The sequence below is a fragment of the Lipophrys pholis genome (genome assembly GCF_963383615.2).
Source record: "Lipophrys pholis genome assembly, chromosome: 8".
NCBI lineage: Eukaryota > Metazoa > Chordata > Actinopteri > Blenniiformes > Blenniidae > Lipophrys > Lipophrys pholis.
Genome location: NC_137630.1, coordinates 28296882 through 28319799, shown reverse-complemented (window position 1 = coordinate 28319799; position 22918 = coordinate 28296882). Strand labels below are relative to the sequence as shown.

The 22918-nt window shown below is 42.4% G+C and overlaps 1 protein-coding gene across 1 annotated transcript; it reads left to right on the top strand.

Moving 5' to 3' along the window:
• Positions 1-1221: 1221 nt before the first annotated feature.
• Positions 1222-22423, top strand: LOC308113109 (guanine nucleotide-binding protein G(i) subunit alpha-3-like). The gene is made up of 9 exons (XM_080469089.1): positions 1222-1900; positions 11745-11787; positions 12138-12279; positions 12374-12531; positions 14619-14747; positions 15285-15414; positions 17773-17926; positions 19644-19855; positions 20696-22423. The coding sequence occupies exons 1-8, from the start codon at positions 1783-1785 to the stop codon at positions 19832-19834; spliced, it is 1065 nt and encodes a 354-aa protein (XP_080325215.1). The 5' UTR covers positions 1222-1782; the 3' UTR covers positions 19835-19855; positions 20696-22423.
• The last annotated feature ends 495 nt before the right edge of the window (positions 22424-22918 follow it).

The following is a 22918-nucleotide window of genomic DNA, read 5'->3' as shown; positions in this document are numbered from 1 at the left end:
ACAGTTTCTATGCCTGGTTTTCAGTAAAATGTTGATAATTATCTGATTTCAGTGGCTCAAATGTTGTAGGTTTATAGCGTCACAAAATTTACGACGGCTTGTATTTTATGTGCAAAAAGATCAATAAAATAAACATGGAAGATTGAAAATGATTTTTCTTTGCTGGCAGATTAACTCAGTCATTTCAGTACTTAGATTTGGGAGATCAACTGAAATATGAATATCAGATGTTCCGCTGTAACCACAACTAGAAAGAAAGAAAACTCTTGATTGGATGATTTGATCTGTTTATCACAGAGGGAATTAAATCAAACCTGCACCTGCAGTTCAACTAACTGTCCACAGAGGGCGCTCACACACCACATAAATCTTTCTTGCCTTGACTGTAAGTAGGACAGGAGACTAATAAAATCCCATTTTCTTTTCTTTTTTTTTCTTGCTTTATTTACACAAACATTGACAGAAACTAAACGCATGATGGAAACGTTGAATTTGTGCTTTAGAGGAAAAAAAGCACAGAGAGCTTATACAGAAACACAGAATCATCCACATACCGACAACAAGTCAATAAAACAACCTAAACATCTCAAACTAGGCTTCTAGGTTATGAGACAATCTACCATTTCACACCAGCCTGGTATCTTCTTTATCTCTTTTTAAATAAAATCTTAAAACCCACCTCTCCTTGGCTTTTAACAAAGATGCTGATATTATGTATTCTTTACTGTTTTTGATTTTTGATGTATTTTTTTAATTTGCTTTTTCATTGTTTTGTTTTGTTTTTGTACAGTACTTTGGCTTTTAAAGTGCTTTATAAATAAAGATGGATTCGATTAAACTACACCGCTTATAAGTGTATTGTAAGCATGTGACTGTCAACACTTACTAGACTTCACGGGAAAAGTAAAGCTTAAAGAGTAAAGTAAAGGTTTCTTTTATTGATTTATTCGGCACATTTAAAATCAGCAGGAGTTTTTACAATGTACTTTAAGTGAACAGATAAAAAAAAAATAAGAAAAGTGATGCAAGCGATTTTATGTGAAAAACACTTTAAATAGTTTCCAGGAGCAATTCATCAGCAGTCTAATAAATATCAGCATTAACTAGGATCGTCCGGGAAGTCCTATGAATAATAAATGTGATTTTAAGTGAGACTTGGAAATTTCCAGTGGCAATGTAATATGAGGTGATGTGTTTGAACGACATTTCCCATCATCCCTCAGGGGAAGGGGGTGGTGGTGGGGGGGGGGGGGCGTCACTGTTCCTTTTTCAGTCAGGTTTTCTTGGTTTGCAGCTGGACCCGCTGGATGGAGGCGCTCCTGCGCAGCGGACACACACTTTTTATGGAGTAAAGAATTTTTCTCTAAAACGCTGAATGTGACGTTTGGTTTTCATACAGATTTCCCCAGGTTGCATTTTGTCGTCTTCAGTTATTTCCTTTTTTCTTTCTTTCTTTCTTTTTTTTTTTTTTTACTTTTACGTGCATTTTACGCAAAAAAAAAAAAAAAAGTGCAGATAAGTTGGACGAAGAAGAAATCTAGTGTCGCTGCTCTCTGGATCAGCTTTACGCGCGGCGCAGAGCGCAGAGCGCAGCGCACCGAGGCTCCGCTCGGACAGACCCTCCCGTGCCAACGCCTTTCCACCCCTTCTCTCTCTCTCTCTCTCTCTCTCTCTCTCTCTCTCTCTCTCTCTCTCTCTCTCTCCGCTTTTCCACTGGACTGCAAACTTCCCGGGGACGGCTGATGAGCTGCTGAGCCGACTCTTGCCAAGTAGAGAGCAAACATGGGCTGCACGATCAGCGCCGAGGACAAAGCTGCGGTGGAGAGGAGTAAGATGATTGATAAGAACCTGCGAGAAGACCGAGATAAATCCTCCAGAGAGGTCAAACTGCTTCTGCTCGGTACGTTTTAATGGCTCTTTTTGTGTTTGTGTGTGTGTGTGTGGGGGGGGGGGGGGGGGGGGGGGGTTCTGCTATTTCTCACTGTTTCACTGCTGGATAGTCAATAGTTTGACTTCAAACTACCTCCTCCTCTTCCTCTTCCTCCTCCTCCTGTTGGTTTAAAGCAGCTGTGCCTCATCATTTCTCCTGACACAACGTTGAGACGCAAACCAGATGGTGGTGGTGAGAGGGCAACTGTGAGCCCTGTTCTGCCCCCTCAGTGCTGACCTGCTGGGAGCTTGTTCCATCGTCACCGGCTACAACAACCTTGTAACTCAGTCTGTGTTTCCTCAGATTCTTTACAGCCACAGGCCAAAGTTTGAACAATTTCATGCACATCAGCAGAATCATTCCTCATGTCGCGCTCTCCTCTGAAATGCACCGTGAGCTTCGGTTTTCTCAGCATTTGTACTGGTTATTTGTTTCCCTCGCTTTAAAGTTAGATTTAAAGAAATCACAATGACAAGCTTGTGGGCCACACATTAGCGCCTCATTCAAAACCGTTTAGCTTCATATCATCAGCTGTGACCAGAAGATGTAGCAGCACATCAAGATGAAGTATGATAACCCTCTCAATGAGAAGTTCAATTCAATACGGTCGCGTTTATATATAATGGCAAGAAAAAAACTAACAAATAAACCAATGCAGTTCCCTAAATTCTACATCTCTGCCTTCACAGTAAACCTTTAATATAGATGGATGGATGAATGGATGGATGGATGGATGGATGGATGGATGGATGGATGGATGGGTGGAAGTTTTGACAGATGGATGGATGGATGGATGGATGGATGGATGGATGGATGGATGGATGGATGGATGGATGGATGGGTGGAAGTTTTGACAGATGGATGGATGGATGGATGGATTGTCAGATGATTGAATGGATGGACAGACAGTGATGGATGGATGGATGGATGGATTGACAGATGACTGGATGAATGGACAGATGGTAGAATGGATGGATGACTGTTTGGAGGGATAGATGGATGAGCAGATGGATGAATGAATAATTGGATGGATGAATGAATGGATGGATGGAAAGATAGATGAATGAATGGATGGATGTTTGGATGGATGGATGGACAGATAGATCGATGGATGTTTGGATGGATGAATGGATGTTTGGATGGATAGATAGACGGATGGATGGATGGCTGTTTGGATGGATAGATGGATGTTTGGATGGATGAATGGATGGATGGAGACCTCTGAGTCCATAAAGAGAGAAAAGCAAACTGAACCTGTGATGGTTTTTCCTTGAGGTCAACGTTTCATCATCCAGTCTTCTCATCTTGAGTTCTTCATGTTCTCCTCGTGCCCCGACTAGTTTCTCTCAAGCTCCTCCAGCTTCATCGTGGAACCTGAAGACGTTATCGATTGACTCTAACTCTGCCGTTTGAGTAAATGTTGGCCTTGAGACGATCCTGAAGAACCGCAGACCTGCATGGTTCCAGAGTGTCTCCGCTCCCGATTGGCCCTTTATCAAGTTCACAGATGATCTGTTCATCACATTCATGTGTTGGAACAGGAAGACATGAAAAAGATTTAGGATCCAGGGTCTTCAGGACCTGGAGCGCCAAACTCTTCTTCAGCAGGTTCAGAAAATACAGAGACAATTTGGAGCGTTCGGATCTGGAGATTTTAGTGTTCTATATATTACTCTGCCGGTACATTTTGACATTATTTTGCGGGTAGTGACGGCGCTATTGGAACCCGTCTGAGGTTAATATTTGATTGTTTGCGCTCAGGAAGAAGGAAAGGCGTCTCCCTGAAGTTATGAATAATCCGTTGGCCTGAAACCTGTTAACGGAGTCAGTGAGAGGACCAAGCATGTAATTTGATGTTTGAGTCAGGCAATGGTAATAATACACACTTTTTCATTCATGCAGCGAAGAAACTGCAGCTCGTATAATGTACATTGAGGGCTGTGCCTCAACACGCCACGTCGTATTTAACAGGGGGTGAAACTCTGCACATTTCTGAGCGGAGGAATGTGTTTACTCGCCTCACACTCGTGAATCAGTCAAGGTCGGTCCGAGGAGCAGATTAATTTACCAGTCATGATCGCCGAGGAGCTGAGCCAGCAAGATGGGCAAAGTCAAAGATTCATGCGCTGCTTGTTGAGGGGAGACGAGCACATGGTGATGCGAAAAGGCCTGTGAAAGTGACCCCGCTTCAGTATTGCTGGGAAGATTCAAGCAGAAACCTGAGTGAGCGTCTTCTCACTCACAGTGAGGGGCCAATTCTCCATTCCCTTAAAGTTCCTTTCTGGGAGGCGTTTCCTCAACAAAACACAAGCTATACATTAATGTTCTTATCAGATGTTAATAGTTGCATTTACTGTTATCAGACGCAATATTGAACTGCTTTTCAACACTTTCACATTGGGTCTCGTTGGTCCAAAAACGTATTCAAAGTTTATTGAGCCCAAGTCCAGTTTTTCCTTGATTTTCCCTCCATTTGAATATTGGATCATAGGAGCTGCATTCTGAATCTGCTGTGTCCGTGTGAGCTGGACTGGCTCCGCCCACACATGCCCGTCTTGGGAAGAGGAGGGAAGTACTTCCTCTTGTGGTGGCATGTGCCAGAGCAGAGCTGCCTGATTGTGGGAGGAGTCAAAGGGAGGGCCTACCTCGATTTGGATTGGCTAATCCTCCGATGACACTATATAGGGTTTGATCTCTGATTGGCTGGTTGGAGCAACACACTTTTAAAAAACTGAAACAAGCCAGGGAGAGAGAGGACAGACTTTCTTCACTTCAGACGCATATTACTGTTCGGAAACAATTAGAAATTGAATTTTGCATAATTCGACCTCTTTAAACTTGTGGAGTATTGATGCACACTGTGGTCCAGTTGCTTTCGTGCTTCACTTTAAAGTGACGGTGACAAAAATGTCACGCTTATTTAGGCCTTTCAGGATAAAGTGCATGACATCAATGGCAATCACGCTTGATTGACACAGTTAACACACACACACACACACACACACACACACACACACACACACACACACACACACACACACACACACACACACACACACACACACACACACACACACACACACACACACACACACACACACACACACACACACACACTGGTCTGGCGAACAGCTAATTGCAGAGGCTACAGTGGCGGCGACGCTACACAATCCAGCCATCAGGCCATTAACAATATTGTGATTCCTGAAGCATTATCGACACTTTCCCACAGGTTTTTCACACTCAACCTGATTATAATCTTGTATCTTGTCACTTGACCCACAGTGTTGCATCGGCTCGTGTTGTTGAGGTTTAAAGTTTGCATGCATGCGAGGAAAAACTATTTGTAACCATGGATGTGTGCATGAGGGATTGTCTCTCTGTGTTGCACTCTGCTTTTTGCCCCCATATCAGCTCCTTCAGCTTATTTACTCCTGTAGTGTAACATACATTTTTAGTCTTTAGGGGCCACATACAGTCCAATTTCATCTTGAGTGGGTCAGATAAAATAGTCCCATAATAACTTTTAAATGTAAACTTTTAAGTGGTTTTCTTTTTTTGGTTGTATACTTGATGAAAAGGAAAATTACTACAATTAATCAAAACAATTATTAGTGAAAATGACAAAAATTTCAAAATAAAGCCAATTTTATTAAAACTTTATGGTGCAAAATAAAGTGAAAACTTCTCCTGTTGCGGCAGCGTCACCAACATCTCACCTCAGGGTCTCAGTGGCTCAGTGTTGTGTGTATTTATTAAATTTTTTTTAACCATTTGCTTTGTTGTTTTGCTGGGCTGGATCGGAACCTCTTCCAGTTTTGGAGCCTCGGGCTTTAAGGTTGACACGCCCGAGTTAACCCAAACTGTGCTGCAACACTCTCCATTAACGTGGATGGGTTGTCCAGCTCTGAAGAAGCTTAATAACATTCCTCACACGAACACCCAAAGACAAGAGAAAATCTCACGATAATCTGCAGTTCTGAAATCCCCCCTAAAAAACGTGTTTAAAACACATTCAAGATACAAAACAATGCTGTGAGAGGAACTTTCACTCCTGAGCCATTTTGCACCAGCGTCTATTAAAGAGGGAAGTTTCCACTGTTTTCTGTCGTCGCTGTTGTGCGGCAGCTAAAACTATTTCAGCTCATAAATATTTCACAATAAGTCACATACATGTGGTTTTTGAATATACACACACACACACACACACGCACACACTCACGAGTCTTACCGGCAGCTATCGTATATATGAGGATTAAGCCCCGACGGATACGTGTGATGGTGCTACGTTAACATTGTATGGAAACACTCGTTTTCAAATTCTGACCACAGAGATTTTTCCAGGCAGAGTCTCTCGCTCCCGGTCCGTGGCGGGACAAGAGAGTTATTGGGGGGGAAAAAACAAAGAGGAGTTCAGCTGCTGTTCTTTATTCAAAACCCACAAAGCTTTTAGAGCCAGTGCACCCTTCCAATGAAAACCTTCTGCTGCTTGACCACAAACAGTGATTCATAAAACAATCTGCATTTCAGATTCTTGTTAAATGGGGCTTGGGCTGGAGCCTGACTCCTGCATGGGGCTTGGACGGCCGTGAATGCCCCGCGCGAAGTCGGTTGTTGAGCTGGCAGCGCTCCACGCTTGAAAATCAGCCAAAGAGGTGGCGTTGGATGAGAGAAGCGGTTCGGTTAGGCGATCCAACGCAGTTTGTCCTCTGCTCTCTGCCTGACGGCTCCACTGAGGAATTCACGCAGCACCGCTCTCGCTGTCGTCCGTGTGAACGCATCACTCCCGGACAAAAAGCAGCTGCTGTGGATTCCTGACTGTCAGTGGGATTGAGTCTCTCCACCGTTTGAACAGCATTACGAAGCGAGGCATCCTGATTTTGAAATATGCCTCCATCGAGACTTGTTCCATCTTTCTCCTCCCACGGCCTGGATGTTTATTTTTGTAGTTTTGGATCACATCTGTTGTTATATTAAGGCAAAGAAAAATAATAAAATAGAAGCTCAAACACCCATAAGAACTCAGACAGATGTTAATGGAAATTGAGTCTGAGCTTAAGGCTTCATGTCTGATGTATATATTTATGTTGCTGTGGTCAGCAGGTTGCACAGTGGCATGTTGTCCAACCGCTGCTCCGTCTGCAGGGTGGGATTCATCACAGCACATAGTCTCTAACAAAGGCCAACTATAGAGAAGCCCCCGGAACAGGGGTGTCAAACATAAGGTCTGAGGACCAAAACCGGACCGCAAGATTCTCCAATCCGGCCAAAACACCAAGCAAACGTTAAGAATTTAGAAGAAAACACAGATTTTTTTCATTTTTTTAAAGAAAATTTCTTAAGAATAGCAGACAAAACACAACCCTGAGGCCAGAGCTGAGATATCGGTGATGCTGCCATGAAAAATAGTTAATTAGTATTAACCTCAAAGCTATGCTGTTTTGTAAAAACACCCATAATGCAACAGCAGAAACTTTTTCAGGACATTTCACTGTATTTTGCTCCAGAACATTTCATTAAAATTGACTTTATGTTAGAAATCTTGACATTTTCATCACATATACTCTGCAACACAACAAAGAAAAGTTTAGATTTAATGATTATTATGGCACTATTTTACCTTCCCGGCCCACTACAGGTGAAAGTGGACTGTATGAGGCCCCTGAACTAAAGTTATATTTGACGCTCAGTTGCTTTTACTGTTGCCTCATGTGAATAAAATCCAATTTTTTTTTTATTAAAACATGAACTGAAACAGGACAGTTCACGTTTTAATTTAAAAAAAAATTTGAATTATTATGTATCTTCAGTGGAGCCAACTATTTCGTCCCTCCAAAGCTCCTTAAATAACTTCTTACATAGAATTTGTTGAAAACGAAGTGATGCATTCATTTCGTCTCTTGGAATTTTAACATATTTCCTCGTAGCTTCTGTTCTTTTTGTCTCTAATACAGACATGATGTCAGACGTTATCACGTAAACTGTTGAAGCAGTGAGATTAATCTCTGTGACTGTGACGACAGCTGAACAGGCCCGAGGCCTCGTGGGTTTTTTGGGATTGTCTTTGCGTGTGTCCCAACTTCAGTTATGCAATAACTTCAAAACGCCTTGAAGGAATTTTTGAAAAAATAAACTCTTTCATGATAAAAATGGGACCATTTTTTGGATGGCCAGAGGGAAAAGTCTTCAACTGGGTTTTTGTTTGTGAGAACACACGACATCAGATTAACAGTCTTAACTTCATTACTTTTATGATTTATCATTAATCATAAGCTGATAATATCAGTTGTTTATTTCAGTTTCGTGGTGTCTCATCTCAAAGTGATCGAATCAGACAAACTGAGACTTGGCAGATGATTCGAGTCGTACCAGGTATTCACAAAACAGTGATATTTCTCTGTGTTTAGGCCTTGAATTTACACATAAACGCAGCTACAAGTCTCCACATATGATGATTTCTGAAAACTCCAGCCCCAATGGAGAGTTTCAAAAACTCCAGAGGAGGTAGGCGAAGATTTACGTCACAATTTGTGACGTCGTGTTTTTTCCAGGATTCTGATCTTCATGCTTCTTGTTACACTGCCCCCTACAGGTTTAGCTGCTCATAGTAAGTCTGAACCAGGTGTATACGCGGGTCCGTGTAAACGTGGCCTTATTCACTCTGTGCCTGTCTGTTTACGAGATGACGGTGCTCGGAGCCACTGAATACACAACGTTTTGAAAACGGCTCCCAAAGAGGAACTTTTTGAAAACACTCTGATTCTGTCTCCATGGAAACGGGTCAAAACGACACTTTTTGGAAACGCTCGGACTCTGTCTCCGTGGAGACGTTGCTGCTCCTCATACTCACCACGGCCGTAGTAAATTGTTTTTGTGCACAAACACAAACAGACTGAAACCACAACAATGTTTTCCTCCGGAGTGTCATGACACCCAGTACATATTCTCCTGGGGCTTGGTAGTTTTATTTTGACAGTCACCGTATTAACAATCCAACTTTATCGCGTGTCCACTAGAATGTCTGTGTACTACTATTGTTAATGTTACCCACTAGTGGCCCAACATGAAAACCAACCGCATTTTCTGCTGTTTCTGTGTAAACAGACATCATTTTCATGTCGTTGCTGTGTAAACATGAAACTTTTCTGGAACGAAAACCCAAAAAGATGCATTTTCACATGAAACAACAAAGTTAGAACAGGTTCTAACTTTGTTGTTATGACGTCTTCTGTGACTTCAGACAGAGTCCGACCGAGCCGATTCAGATGTTTGAAAATCCTCATTCCTGGACAACTGCGAACACGCAGAGATATTTATGTACCTTGGAGCAGACCTCCCTGTAATGTTTCTTTGACATTTATAGAATCCCCTCAGGCCAAATAAATTTATTTTTGAAGACATATTTGCATGGCAGAAAAACAGTACATCACCACTGAATCTGACGTACCGATGTGTGGAGACACACGAGAGAAGTTACAAGTGTAATGACAATGAATGTACATGATGCATGCTTTCATTTTAAAGGTGCAGTTCAGTTCAAAACTTACATGGAATACAACATTTAAAAGAGTGAAGGGTAAACAGTGTGCTGAAACAACATTATTAGCACTAACAGACTCTATAAGACAGATCAGTAAAGTGCTGTCAGTTCATAGTATAAAGTTCCTGCCGACCTGCGAGAACCCTCATAATATCAAATGAAGTCGGACTCCTCCTAACCGCCCTGCATTCACAAGGGAAATGGATGAAGGAGTGATTGTACCTGTGGCACTTCATATAAGGAAGTCTGAGCTGAAACCAGACGCTAAAAACTGGAAGTCTGCATTTTGGGAAGAATGGCTTTAGCATGTTGTTCAGATCCGTTGGTGTGACCTGCTGAACTTCCACAATCTTACTGCTCGTCCTTATGACACCTACAGCTTTTATTTTTAGTTTCCACTGTTAAAGTCTGTGGATCAGGAAATATTTGAAACTTACAAATGTGAATGACCTTTATCTTATGAAACGGAAATAAACACAAGAGCAGGACTGGTAAGACGTAGCATACTGCTTTTTAATGAAGAGAGCAGAAGTTAGTAGTATTTATGGTTCCGCCTCCACTGTGGTCCCAGTGTTTCATTTTCCAAATTCTGCAAACTTAACTGATGATTTACACTGCGACTCTCTCTGCATGACATGCAGCTCTTGCATGAAGCTATTGAAAAAGTCACATTTCTATAGTAACTTTTACAATCAAATGGTGAATGATTTTGACTTGATTAATGATTATTGATGAGATAAGTCATGTCGTGAAGGCTGCTGAAGTGGAGGCTGGTTTGTTTGTCATTATTTTACTTGGAAACAGCTGCTGCCTCTCTCTGCGCTGCTCACTGTGACAGTGTTGGCGTAGTAAAGAGCAGCTCTGTTGCTTCATCACTGAACTCCTGTTTATGGAAAGAGAAGCACCTCGTTAATCCAGAACTAATCCAGTTCTCCTGCCAGCAACGTTAAAGATGTCTGACCATCAGCAACGTTAACATCAGTTAAGATGTTTTATGATTTTATGAATCAGTTAATTTTTCCAATCATTGACATTATAGAGCATCTTCCTCCCTGATGTAACTTCAGCTGTTATCCAGATTATAGAGCATCTTCCTCCACTAACTGATTTAACTTCTAACATCCAGATTAACGTATTGGTGTTGTTTTTATTTTTTTAATAAATGTGTGCATTAGTTTGTACATATACTAATTCTATATGCTTTCTAAGTTGGGAAAATGTTTCATTACACATGTTTGTGGCTCTCAATATATAAAAATCCAACTTTTTTCCACTTGGATTTTGTATTTTTATTTTTTTTGCAGTTTTTGGTCCAGTGTGTTCATCGAGTGTGTCAAATTGAATAAATCATTGTAGAATCCCATAGGTGAGGTTGTGCTGAAAAAAGACACCAAGCCTTCAAATTAAACAGTTAGTTGATGTTGAAATATAGCGGTAAAATCAAAAGTAGTCAAAAATCGTAAAGTGACCCCCTGACTTTAGAGTTACAGAGCATTTGCCACTGTCATCTTCAATAACGTGTACAACACTGGTTAGAATAGTTCATCCACTGCATGATTCAGTATTATAGGAGGATTTTGGGGTGTGGCATATTGCCGGTTGACTCTTAGGGCTCATCATGTGGGGTGATTTTTTTCATGTCCTCTCTCGCTGCTCTCAGACACTCTGCATGATGTTGTCTCCGCAATGGAAAAACACCGTCTCAGCCAGAAGCACGACAACTGTTTCCTGTTTGGCTAATTGTTGTCGGAATACTGTAAAGTTTAGTCTTGTGAAATCCTCTCGCCGTGAATCACAGTGACTTTCTGAGACTCTGACATCGTTTGTGCCGCTCAGCAGTTTCTGATTTGTCACCGACGCCCAGTGTTGCGAAACCTCGTCACCGTTTCCCCTGAAGTTCCCCTGTGAAGTTTTAAAAAAAAATGTTTTATTGTATCGTAATGAGTTAAATATTTCCCCTCCTCTGATTGTCTCTGTTCATACATTAAAACCGCTGACTGATACGTCAAATTGTTGACGGTAGCAGCGTTTAAGGGGGTTGCTTGATGACTGCTCACACTCCCCCAGGCTCCATTTAAAGTTTTGGCTGGTGAAGCCCTTCCTCTGGGGCTTTTGACAGAAAACATAAGGCACATTTTGTGATTACATGAGATGAGATTTAAGTTCAGTGGTTATGAAAAGCTGCTCTGATCCACTGTCGACATGAAACATGATGTGATAATGTTGTTGTGGCTGCTGTGCTGCTCCTCAAACTTTTTTTTATTTTTTTCCCAGGTGCCGGGGAATCTGGGAAAAGCACAATAGTAAAGCAAATGAAGTAAGTTACAACTTTTATGACTGTCCAGATCACGAGTTTATCTCGGTGGAAACGCTGTAGAAGTGGAGCACGAGCCTCAATTCGCTCTGTTCAGGCGAGGGAGGAAGCCCCTTTTCGCATAACATGTGAAACAATGGCCACAGAGGGCAGTTGTAGCCTGGCTGGGAGTGAATAGAGTCTGCCCGGTTCCCACATTAGCCATGCTGTATGCTCACTGAAGCTCAAATTCCAGCACTAATGACAGCGCTGCATAAAATCCTCCAGAAGTGGAATCCGCCCCACATTTGTTAGGACCATTGTTTGCAACGTCAAACTCTAAAAACCCCGTTTGATTCTTGTTTCTGTGTCAGAATCATTCATGAAGACGGCTACTCAGAAGAGGAGTGCAAGCAGTATAAAGTGGTTGTGTACAGCAACACCATCCAGTCCATCATGGCCATCATCAGGGCGATGGGCCAGCTGAAGATAGAATTTGGAGATGCTGCACGAGCGGTGAGCTGGCTGCGCTCAGTAAATCTCCTCATTCATGTTATCAATCTGCGGGAACTCTTCTTACAGCGTGTCGACTTACTGATTGTGTTGCCAGGACGATGCCCGACAGCTGTTTGCCCTGGCGAGCTCCGCTGAGGAGGGGGTGATGTCCGCGGAGCTGACGGGAGTGATCCGGAGGCTGTGGAACGACAGCGGCGTGCAGGCCTGCCTCGATCGCTCACGAGAGTATCAGCTCAACGACTCGGCCGCATAGTGAGGACTCTCTTCTTTACACGGAGTCTTAAACACCACAGGCTGCAGGATGAGGGTCTGTTCACACCGACAGCCGTTTCAAATGAAAACGTCAAACTTTCATTACGTTTTGGGTGTCCATTTATTTATTCATTTATTTATTTATTGTACAACAACATTGCTCGGAGGTGGAACTTTTCGAAGATGCTCCGGCTCAGTCGATTGTGCAAACGCCGCTACTGTGCATGCAGACCACAGCCGTAGTGAATAGTTCTTCTGCACATGCTCAGTAGAAGGACAATAACGACAATGTTTCCCCCGTGGTGTCATGACTCCCAGTCCATATTCTCCAACAAAGTCGTCTGCTGTGTAAAGGTGACTCTTTTCTGCCCACCCAAAAAAAGACGGCTTTTCACTTGAAACGTCGCGTAAACGGGGCCTCACATCAACCTCATAATCGCGTCTGCCTTTAAAGGAATGTTTGGTCAGATGGGGCGTGACACACTTCTGAGTAGAGGTGGTTTCCATCGTTCATCTGCGTAACATTTCAGGCGGAGCAGAGGACAAGATGCGTCTTGTTTCCGGATGGACCTGTGGCGGCTTGTTGCGCAGATTCCTGAGGAAGGAGCGAAACGAAGAAGAAACTGACATCTGGGAAATGGTCTCTTCATTTTCCTCTCGCACTCTCCTTCGTTAACAAAGGAAACCATCTGATAAAGACCACGTGAAAAAAACCCGCAAACAAAGCAGTTTGAGCTAAGAATAGTTCTCCTTTCTTGTGCTGCTAATCGGGACGTGGATGAAAACTGAAGGTTCCCTCTTTCGCGGGTGTTTCTGTTTCACTCGGTGTGAAGGTCACGTTCTTTGTTGTGCAAACAGCCGAGCTGTCATGACTCCGTGAGCACTGCGTCCGCTCTGGGAGACTAAAGGAACCAGCGCTCTTCGTCTGTTTTTACTCAACCCACAAGGACCCAGTGTTTATCAACCACAAAAATATGAGCCCATATTTAGTATCATTCTGTGGCGTCCTCAGCTGTTTGCATGCAGAACAAACTGGCCACGTGACCAGACAGAAGACTGGGAGTTTGTTACTGTGCATGATGCAGGGAGCTTGGAGGACTATATAACTTTAATTATTCCACTCGACTAATAAAAGAAAAGAAAAAAAAAAAAAACTAGTGGGCGCTAGGATGAATTAGCTTAATGATCTCTCCCCTCGCTGGTGTAATTCAGTCCATTTTACTTGCAGACGTGTATATGAAGACTGAAAGTCTGAATTCAGTTCTCAAAATGTGTGTTTTAGTGAAATAATTAGCAGATATCTACACCATACTGCCAAAGGTATTTGCTCAGCAATCTAAATGATTAAATTCAAGTGTTCTAATCACTTCCATGGACACAGGCGTATAAAATCATTCACCTCGGACGGTTTCTACAAACATTAACGAGCTTATTGAATTCCAGCGAGGTGTAGTGACTCTGGAACAGTGGAGGCTTGACGAATCACGCTCCTGCCAATCTGACGATCATTGATGACTTTTTTCTTTTTAATGGACAATTTAGTAATGAAGGACATTTTACCTTACTGACATGTTTCGACTTCGTCATCTGACGTTTGATGACATGTCGGCCTTTATTGTGTCACGTCAACAAACATCCGTCGACGCTCCGAGGAAGACCGCAGACACAGTGGAAACGTGTCAGTAATTTAAAATGTCCTTTCATTCCTAAATTTTCCATTAAAAAGAAATAATATAAAGCTAAGGCGACAAAACTAATATTATTCGGCTAATCTGATGATCAAGTTCTTATGCCAGTTTAGTGTATTTATAATGATAGAAAAAAACTATGTTGGAAAAAAAGCCCCCAGATTATTCGCTGCTGCACCCCACCTACCTAAACCTCTCTGACACCCCCAGAAGAAGCCAACACCACAACTATATACACACAGTATATAGGTTTAATACACTTATGGATCACATTTGACATGATTCAGTCTTTTGCTACAACATGGTAATAAGCATCCCGATCCATACGTGTGTGTTTTAACACATTATTTCATTTTCACCACGATTTGAGCACTCTTTTTGTTTTTCTCCGCCCATCAGCTACTTGAACGACTTGGACCGGATCTGCCAGGCCAACTACGTCCCGACTCAGCAGGACGTGCTGCGTACCCGCGTGAAGACCACCGGGATCGTGGAAACTCACTTCACCTTCAAAGATCTCTATTTCAAGTTAGTGCCGCTGGTTTTATAATCTCAACACAGCCTGAGGGTTGTTACTGGGGCGGATAGAAATCCATAATCATTCTGGGTGCTTCCCTTCATATGCAAATTGTGCTGCGCGATGCTACCTTTTGGTTTTGGAAAATTTTTCAATTCAAGCTTCAAGATAATTAACTTTTTGTTTTTTATATATATTTTGAATTGGGCCTTTTTATTAACTCATAGATAATCCATGTTCTGTATCATTCCATGTCGTTCTATCAGTCCTTTCACATTATTTTGTTCAGCTCTTTTACTTATGAATATTTGTGAAATACTAAGTGTATTTCGGCTCCGCCGGCCTGGTGGAAACACACATACACACCACTCTGTATGTGTGTGTGTGTGTGTGTGTGTGTGTGTGTGTGTGTGTGTGTGTGTGTGTGTGTGTGTGTGTGTGTGTGTGTGTGTGTGTGAGCTCACGTCCTGGATTTACGTTCCTCATAAAGCAGTGAAATTAAAATGGCACCAGAGCAGGTTTTAACGCGCTCAACGCCTGTGTGTCAGGATGTTCGACGTCGGGGGCCAGCGCTCGGAGAGGAAGAAGTGGATCCACTGTTTCGAAGGAGTCACGGCCATCATCTTCTGCGTGGCGCTCAGCGACTACGACCTGGTCCTGGCTGAGGATGAAGAGATGGTAGGCGGTGATGAACGCGCGGTGGATGATTTGCCTTCTCATTAGCAGTCCGCGTGCTGCCTTCAGTTGGTTGAGGTCAGCTCGCCCTCGGCCGTGCCACCATGAAAACAAAGCACTCCTGCGGAAAGGCGCATCAACAAAACCTATTTTATCCTCTTCAAAAGACGATCGATATTAGTTTAAGAGTTTGCTATTTGTGGGATATTTTAATGGCTTTAAAGTTTAAATCCATTAAAGACTCACTAGCAGTTTGCAGTCTGCTCCTTTTCTCAACTCCTAAAGTGAGTTTCAAACTTGTAGTTTTGTCTGAAAGCCTGTTTTCATGTTGCAAAGCCTGTCAATGCACACATTGGTTTGATTTCTGTAATAATCGGGTCATGGATTTTGTAAACCAGGGGTATCAAACGTAAGACTTGTGAGCCAAAACCGACCCCCAAGAGGCTCCAAACCGGCCGACAAAACCACCAAACAAGTTGTATAAGTTTAAAAGAAAATACATATTTTTATTTTAAACTTTCTAAAGGTTTTCCAACAGTAATAATCGTCCCCATGCCTGGGAATGATGCCCTATCAATCATACCCTATATAGTGTCATCGGGGGTTTAGCCAATCCCAATCAAGGTAGGCCCTCCCTTTGACTCCTCCCACAATTAGGCAGCTCTGCTCTCGCACATGGCACCACGAGAGGAAGTACTTCCTCCTCTTCCCAAGATGGGCATGTGTGGGCGGAGCCAGTCCAGCTCACATAGACACAGCAGATTCTGAATGCAGCTCCTATGATCCAATATTCAAATGGAGGAAAATCAAGGAAAAACTGGATTTGGGCCAAGAAACATTGAATACAATGTTTTTAGACCTCCGAGGCCATGTGAGTTGAATAGCTGGATAATATGACCCCTTTAAAAGATTTTTAAAGAGGAGGGGACACGACACAACACTAAGATTAGAGCTGACATCAATAAATGCTGCCATGAAAACTAGTTACCTTATTGCTAACAAACTACCTTCAAAGCTATACTGTCAGGGTGAGTTTTGTTAAAAATAACTGTAATGCAACAGCTACCTAAGAAGGTTTTGGACATTCCACTGTATTTTGCACCATTAAAATTGGCTTTATGTTGTGGTTTTAGTAATTTTCCATTGTAATTGTGTGGTTTTATGAAAATGTAGACATTTTCATCACGTATATACTCACCATATTGTTCTTTTTATTCTGACTCCGGACAATAAAACCAAAAGCCTGGTACTAATCTGGGCTGTAGTCTGGAGCCCAAGCAGCTTCACATTAGTTAGAAAAGGTGAGGAAAGATTTGACGGCGAAGTTCCACACTGTGGTAACCTGGAACAGAAATACTGCGGTGTGCATATTTACTGTAAAGTTATATTCGTCCTCAAGATACCAAATAATCTGAGAGTAGAGCTTCAGCTCACTGGTCAAACCTTATTCTACTGAGTATTCATTTGAATCCTTGTTTCTTTTAATTCAAGCCGTGTTTATTCTACACGCTCCTATTGCGAATGGTTCCAGAATAAATGTATCATCAGCACAAACACTATTTATCAGTGAGAGTCGGACGTCCCACTTAAAAAGCAAACAAAGCCAAAGAGGCGTTTTATTCATATATATTTCATCACTGATTTTCCATAAACTTGCTTCACAGTAGAAAAGGCATGAGAATTATTTTGGGGTACACAATTACTGAAGGAATTTGATATGAACACTTTGATATGAAATACTACTAACATTCTATTTTTCGACAGTAGAGTGCATAGGTAAACTAGAACTACACTCGGTAGAGCACAGAACATCGCCAACACCACATTTGCTGGCGGAACCAAGTTAGCATCGCTGGCATGATAGCAGTTAGCTCATATCCATGCTAACTCGCGAGGTAGCTACATCACTACGTGAAACACTGAGCAGGGAGCGTCTCCATGGCAACAGACGCTGCTCACTTTTGATCTCCATGAGGTGCCTCTCTCATCCGCTTTGTATGGGAAATTTTCTCGCAGTTTGTAGGGATTTATTCGGAAAAGGTTAGCTGTTAACGTCCCAAAATCTAATCGATTGGTCCTTGAATGATGACATATCAGCCCTTCTAATTTCACGCAATTCACGTGAGTTTTTTTGCAAAAGCTGATAAAAATGTACATACAAACCAATCAATAAATACATGCAGACGAAAACATAAACTCGGCCCAACTTTCAGGTAATCATCAAATCCAGCATTCACAGCATCATGACAGATATTTGACCTCAGTAGATACGAACTGAGTGAAATAACGGTTTTCTGATGATATTGTGGTGCTTTGCCTGAGTAGCGCACGAAGCTAAACCCGTTTCTCCCTCCTCCTCAGAACCGGATGCACGAGAGCATGAAGCTGTTTGACTCCATCTGCAACAACAAGTGGTTCACGCTCACCTCCATCATCCTCTTCCTCAATAAGAAGGACCTGTTCGAGGAGAAGATCGGCCGGAGCCCGCTCACCATCTGCTACCCCGAGTACACTGGTGAGAAACCAAACTTTGTTTATGAGCGTTTTCCGCGTGATTGTCTCTGCAGTGTTTTGATCAGAGGAAAAATGTATTTATCTATCAGCACCACCAGAGCATCGACTTCCTGGAAACGTGTTTATTTTACAAGGGATTCAGTTTCAGAGGGAGTGGGGGGAAAAAAATTCTATTTTTAAGTTGTGGTTTCCTGTTAACTCCACTCGGAATAAATCTTTGCTTTATTTCTGTGTGCATATTTCAAATTTTTCCCCTTCAGACGAAGTCTCTGTGACTCACAGTGTATAAATATATAATGTGTTGAGCTGCACGGTGTTGTGCTAGTTATCAGTCATGAGATTGAATCCAGGCCGTTCTGTGTGGACTGGTGATATAATGAGATGAGCTGTCTTGTCACATCACCCCAAATTAATATTATGTAATGAAGTGATAATCACATTTTCTATGCCAGGGGTGTGAAACATAAGGCCACGAGGGCCAAAACTGGCCTGCAAGAGGCTCCAATCTGGCCAAACCACCAAGAAAATAGTAAAATATCAAATAAAACATAGATTTTTTGTAAGCAAATGTCTTAAGTGTTGCAGACAGAAAACATCAGTGAGACCTGAGCTGAGACATCAGTGATGCTGCAATGGAAGGTAGCGAACTCCCATTCGGCTCAAAGTCATGGTATCAGGATGACTTTGTGAAAACACCCATGATGCAACAGTTGTTTTGGATTTTTCACTGTATTTAGCACCAGTAGGTTTCATTAAATTGTGCTTTATGGTGAGATTGAAGTAATTTTCTGGAGTAATTGTTTGATTTTTGCAAAAACATCTAAATTGATTGATTGTCACGGTGCGTCCGTGCTGTCATCAGAGGCCTCATGTTAGGTGGAGGTTTGTGCCGATGATCTCCAGCTCCACGCCGCCCAGTTCTGGATTGGCGTAGGTATAGAAAACAAATGGATGAATGCTCACTCACAATGTGCATAATGGATTTTGATGTCTATTTATTGACTCAACAAATGTTGGTGTCCTGATTCGGCACGATTAGAAAGGAAACGCAGTCAAATAGGTGAAAAGTGAAAAGCACAGCAGAGATTCAAAGCATCACGTAGCAGTGAGACTGGAAACACTGGGAGGAGAACAAATATGTGAAACAGTCGTGGTCAGGTGCTTAATTACACACACACACACACACACACACACACACACACACACACACACACACACACACACACACACACACACACACACACACACACACACACACACACACACACACACACACAGGCCTGGTGTGAAACTTGAAGAGACAAAGTGGGAAAGTACAAACACGAGGGGGAAGTGATGTTACAGGAAACACGCAACAGGAAAACGGCACATGAGAGTTCTTCAAAATACTCCTGAAAACCAAAGGAACCGAAGACAAAACACTAATAACCTATAAATATACGCAAGTTTTACATTTACATGACATTTTAAAAACCGATGATTGTTTCTACACGAAGTCCATGAAGCCATAGTGCTTACCACGAAACAACACCGGGCCACCAGCCTACCGCTGTTAATTCATTTACACACTACTTCAAGAAAGCCTTTGAAGGCTCATCAATAATATATATGCAGTGGAATTATTTTACATTTAAAACAAAGTCGATTGCGCAGCTCTTTGAATCTTAGTTAACAACTTTAAATGTCTTTTCCTGCCTGACCCTTTGATTTCACCGCAGGCGGACACGCGTACGAAGAGGCAGCTGCTTACATCCAGTGTCAGTTTGAAGACTTGAACAAACGAAAGGACATCAAGGAGATCTACACCCACTTCACCTGTGCCACGGACACCAAGAATGTGCAGTTTGTGTTCGACGCCGTCACCGACGTCATCATCAAGATCAACCTGAGGGAGATCGGCCTCTACTGAAGCTTCGGGCACCTCTTCAAGGTAAGCACACAGCCGAGTGCCAGGCCACGTTTCCGTGATGATTTCAAGTGAAAAGTCAAAACGATTATTTTGTTTTGGGATCAGTTCACACGACAACGGTGCTCGGAGCTACTGGAAACGCAACTTTTTGGAAAACGGCTCCCAATGTGGAACTGTTCCAGAAAAATGCTCTGATGCCATCTCCATGGAAACGGGGGCAAAAAACACAACTTTAGAAAAATGCTCTAACGCCGTCCAGAGCGTCATGACTCCCAGTCCATGTTCTTCTGGGACTTGGTAGTTTTATAGTTGACAGTCACTGGAATAATCCAACTCGGTCGTCTGACTGATGTTTGTGTTTGTCTGTACGCAACATTACAAAAACAAACAACAGCACCTACTGGTGGCCAAACATAAAAACTACATTGTTCTCAGCATTTCTGCTGCTCCCGTGTAAACAGACATCGTTTTAAAAAAAATTGTCGTCATGTAAACGTGAAGATGTTCTATAAGAAAACCACTAAAAAGTTGCGTTCTCACTTGAAACGTTATCGTATAAACGAGGCCTCCGTGATGTTTATTACAGCTAGAACTGTTAAAACAGGATCATACATTATGTTCTGGATGTGTTTTTCTGGTGTGTAATTAATCTACCGATCAATCAGTCAAATTTCATTTATTTAGTCTTTTAATGGGGGTAAAACTTTTTTTTTTTTAAATAGATGTAATAATAGGAAACGTGAGTTAAGGCCTAATAAAAACTGAATAAAACTTTAAAAAATGCATTATGGTGCATTTTGTGCACATGTGTTGTTGATGCTAATGCATTGATGTTTTATTCGTATTTGCCTTCTGGTGCAGGTTTGAGAAGAATCAGGACTTCTGGGATGTCTTATCTGCAGAGGGCGACGTGGAAAGTTGCTGTTTAAAAGGACTAAGATGGTGCATGCAGGACCCTGATTGGAAATTCAGGGCCTCGCGACCTTGAATCCGTCAGTCTCATTAGGTTTAAGTGATGCACAGCACTCTGAGGAGAAGCGAGTGGTGGCGACTTGTGAATTGATCACTGTGAGTCCCGTCTTGTTGAAGATCTTTGTTTCACTCGGGCAGGTAAAGCCACTCTGACACTTTTATAGTTTCGTCTGCACGAGGACCAAAACGGACGGTTTCACACTAGTTTCACGGCTGAAAATTGTACATTTGATTCATTATTCTGTTGTGTTGCATCCTCTCGTAGCCGCAAGCCTGTATCACAATTTTTTTTTCCCCTGAATTTTTGCATCTGTTACGTTTTCATCTTTAGTTCTTTAATGCTCCCTCTTTTGCATTGTATGAATGCCATAACTTATGTATGGGTCCGACTTTTGTGTGAGATGTTAAATGTACAGTATATAATGCAACTGTTCGGGTCGGGGATTACTTACCTAGTGCTTAATGAGCTCAGTAGCAACGTGGATATCTATGTAGTTATTTTTTGTTTGTTTGTTTTTTAACCTGATCACATTGTACTGAACCATATTTTCTTGAAAGACGTTACTGCAGATCAACTCGTGAAGGGACTTCCTAATTCTCTTGTGTGGTTTTTTTTTCTTCTCTATATTGGACTGATATTTGTTCATTGGCTGGAGAAAGCACAGAATCAGAGTTTATTTTCAGCAGTGAGGCGTTGGATTGATCCGCGCATGTAGCTCGGTGAGTGTCGTGATGTTTGACTGTATCAAACACGAAACCAAAAACCCACAAGTTGTGATGATCCACCTACACAGCCTGTAAAGAGTCTCACCTAAACTCTGACCTCCTTCTCACCAGTTAAATCAAGCCCACATTAAAAATAATATATTAAAATATCTATATCGAACTAAACATACTGAAAGATTTGAATCTTGACCATCAACGTTATGACTTTCTTCCACTTGACACACCTGAGCAGCGCTCTGTACATTTCAGTTCGATAAGAAAAGAGCATTTTGAGTCCAGAGATTATATTGCAGTGATGAGGGCGGCATCATGGCGATTGCCCAGATGAATGGTGACATGAGGAGGACTGCCCCGCACGCTTCCAACGTCTCTCTGCTTTAAAGCACCTGACTGTAATAAATGATTGACGTCACAGAGATCTGCACAATGTCTGACACGCAGGACTCCTCCTCTGTTCGACGTCTCTGGCTCACACTGATCAGCCATAACAATATGACCACTGAGAGGTGGCGTTATAAGGAGATCTGTGAGTTCCATAATGCCAAATACAACAGTCATTTCAAGGTACTTTTACAGAGAAAAACCCAACCATTCCGCATGCGCAAGTAGAGGAGAAAATGATATGATAATACGGACAGACAGATTGTGGGACGGGAGTCAAACCCTGGGAGACCTCAGACTTCAAGTTCCACTGTCATAGATCCTGCAGGAAGGCAGAGAGAGAGAAACAGAGAGCCCAGACTACAAGAGAGTCAAAATATTAGTGACATGTAATATTGAAACATGGTGAGAAGGCAGTACAGGTCTCCCAGCAGTCTAAACCTGTAGCAGCTCCACTACAAAATGGTTTCATGTGGCCTGAACCAGCTTCATTAAATAGAAACTAACCTCACCCTTTTGAATGTGGATGTGTTTGGAAATGGGCAAGAGCGACATGCGTTGACGAGACGACTGGGTCAGAGCATTTGTCCCCAGTTTGCAGTAGTCAGAGTCTATCAGGAAGGGCGAACAAGGCTCACTGATTTCCACATGGAACCCTCCTCTGCTGCTGAGCTGGCGCCAGATCCCCTCCGAGGTCCAGTGAAGGTCCATTCAGAGACATAGCAGGGCTGCTTCCGCAGCAGAGAGGCGACCTGCTCGGTATGAGGCAGGTGGTCACAATTTAATGGCTGGTTTGTGCTCTTAAGTTCTTTAAGATTTCATCACATATCAACGTACAGTGATAATTACTGTCTGCTTTTAACCCATCATCAGGGGCAGCTGGGGAGCGTCCGGGGTTAGAGGGGATGTGATAGCATTAATGCCTTCATTAAGAAAGCTCAGACCAATGTCAAAGGTGTAAGTCTTCTCTTCACCTTCACATAGTCACAGATATAAGAATGTGTA

Excerpts from the sequence above, each read along its gene's own strand:
- LOC308113109 (XM_080469089.1), top strand. The coding sequence starts at position 1,783 with ATGGGCTGCACGATCAGCGCCGAGGACAAAGCTGCGGTGGAGAGGAGT. Across the intron at positions 12,532-14,618 it reads CTCAACGACTCGGCCGCATA|CTACTTGAACGACTTGGACC; the intron begins GTGAGGACTCTC and ends TCCGCCCATCAG. Across the intron at positions 14,748-15,284 it reads TTCAAAGATCTCTATTTCAA|GATGTTCGACGTCGGGGGCC; the intron begins GTTAGTGCCGCT and ends CCTGTGTGTCAG.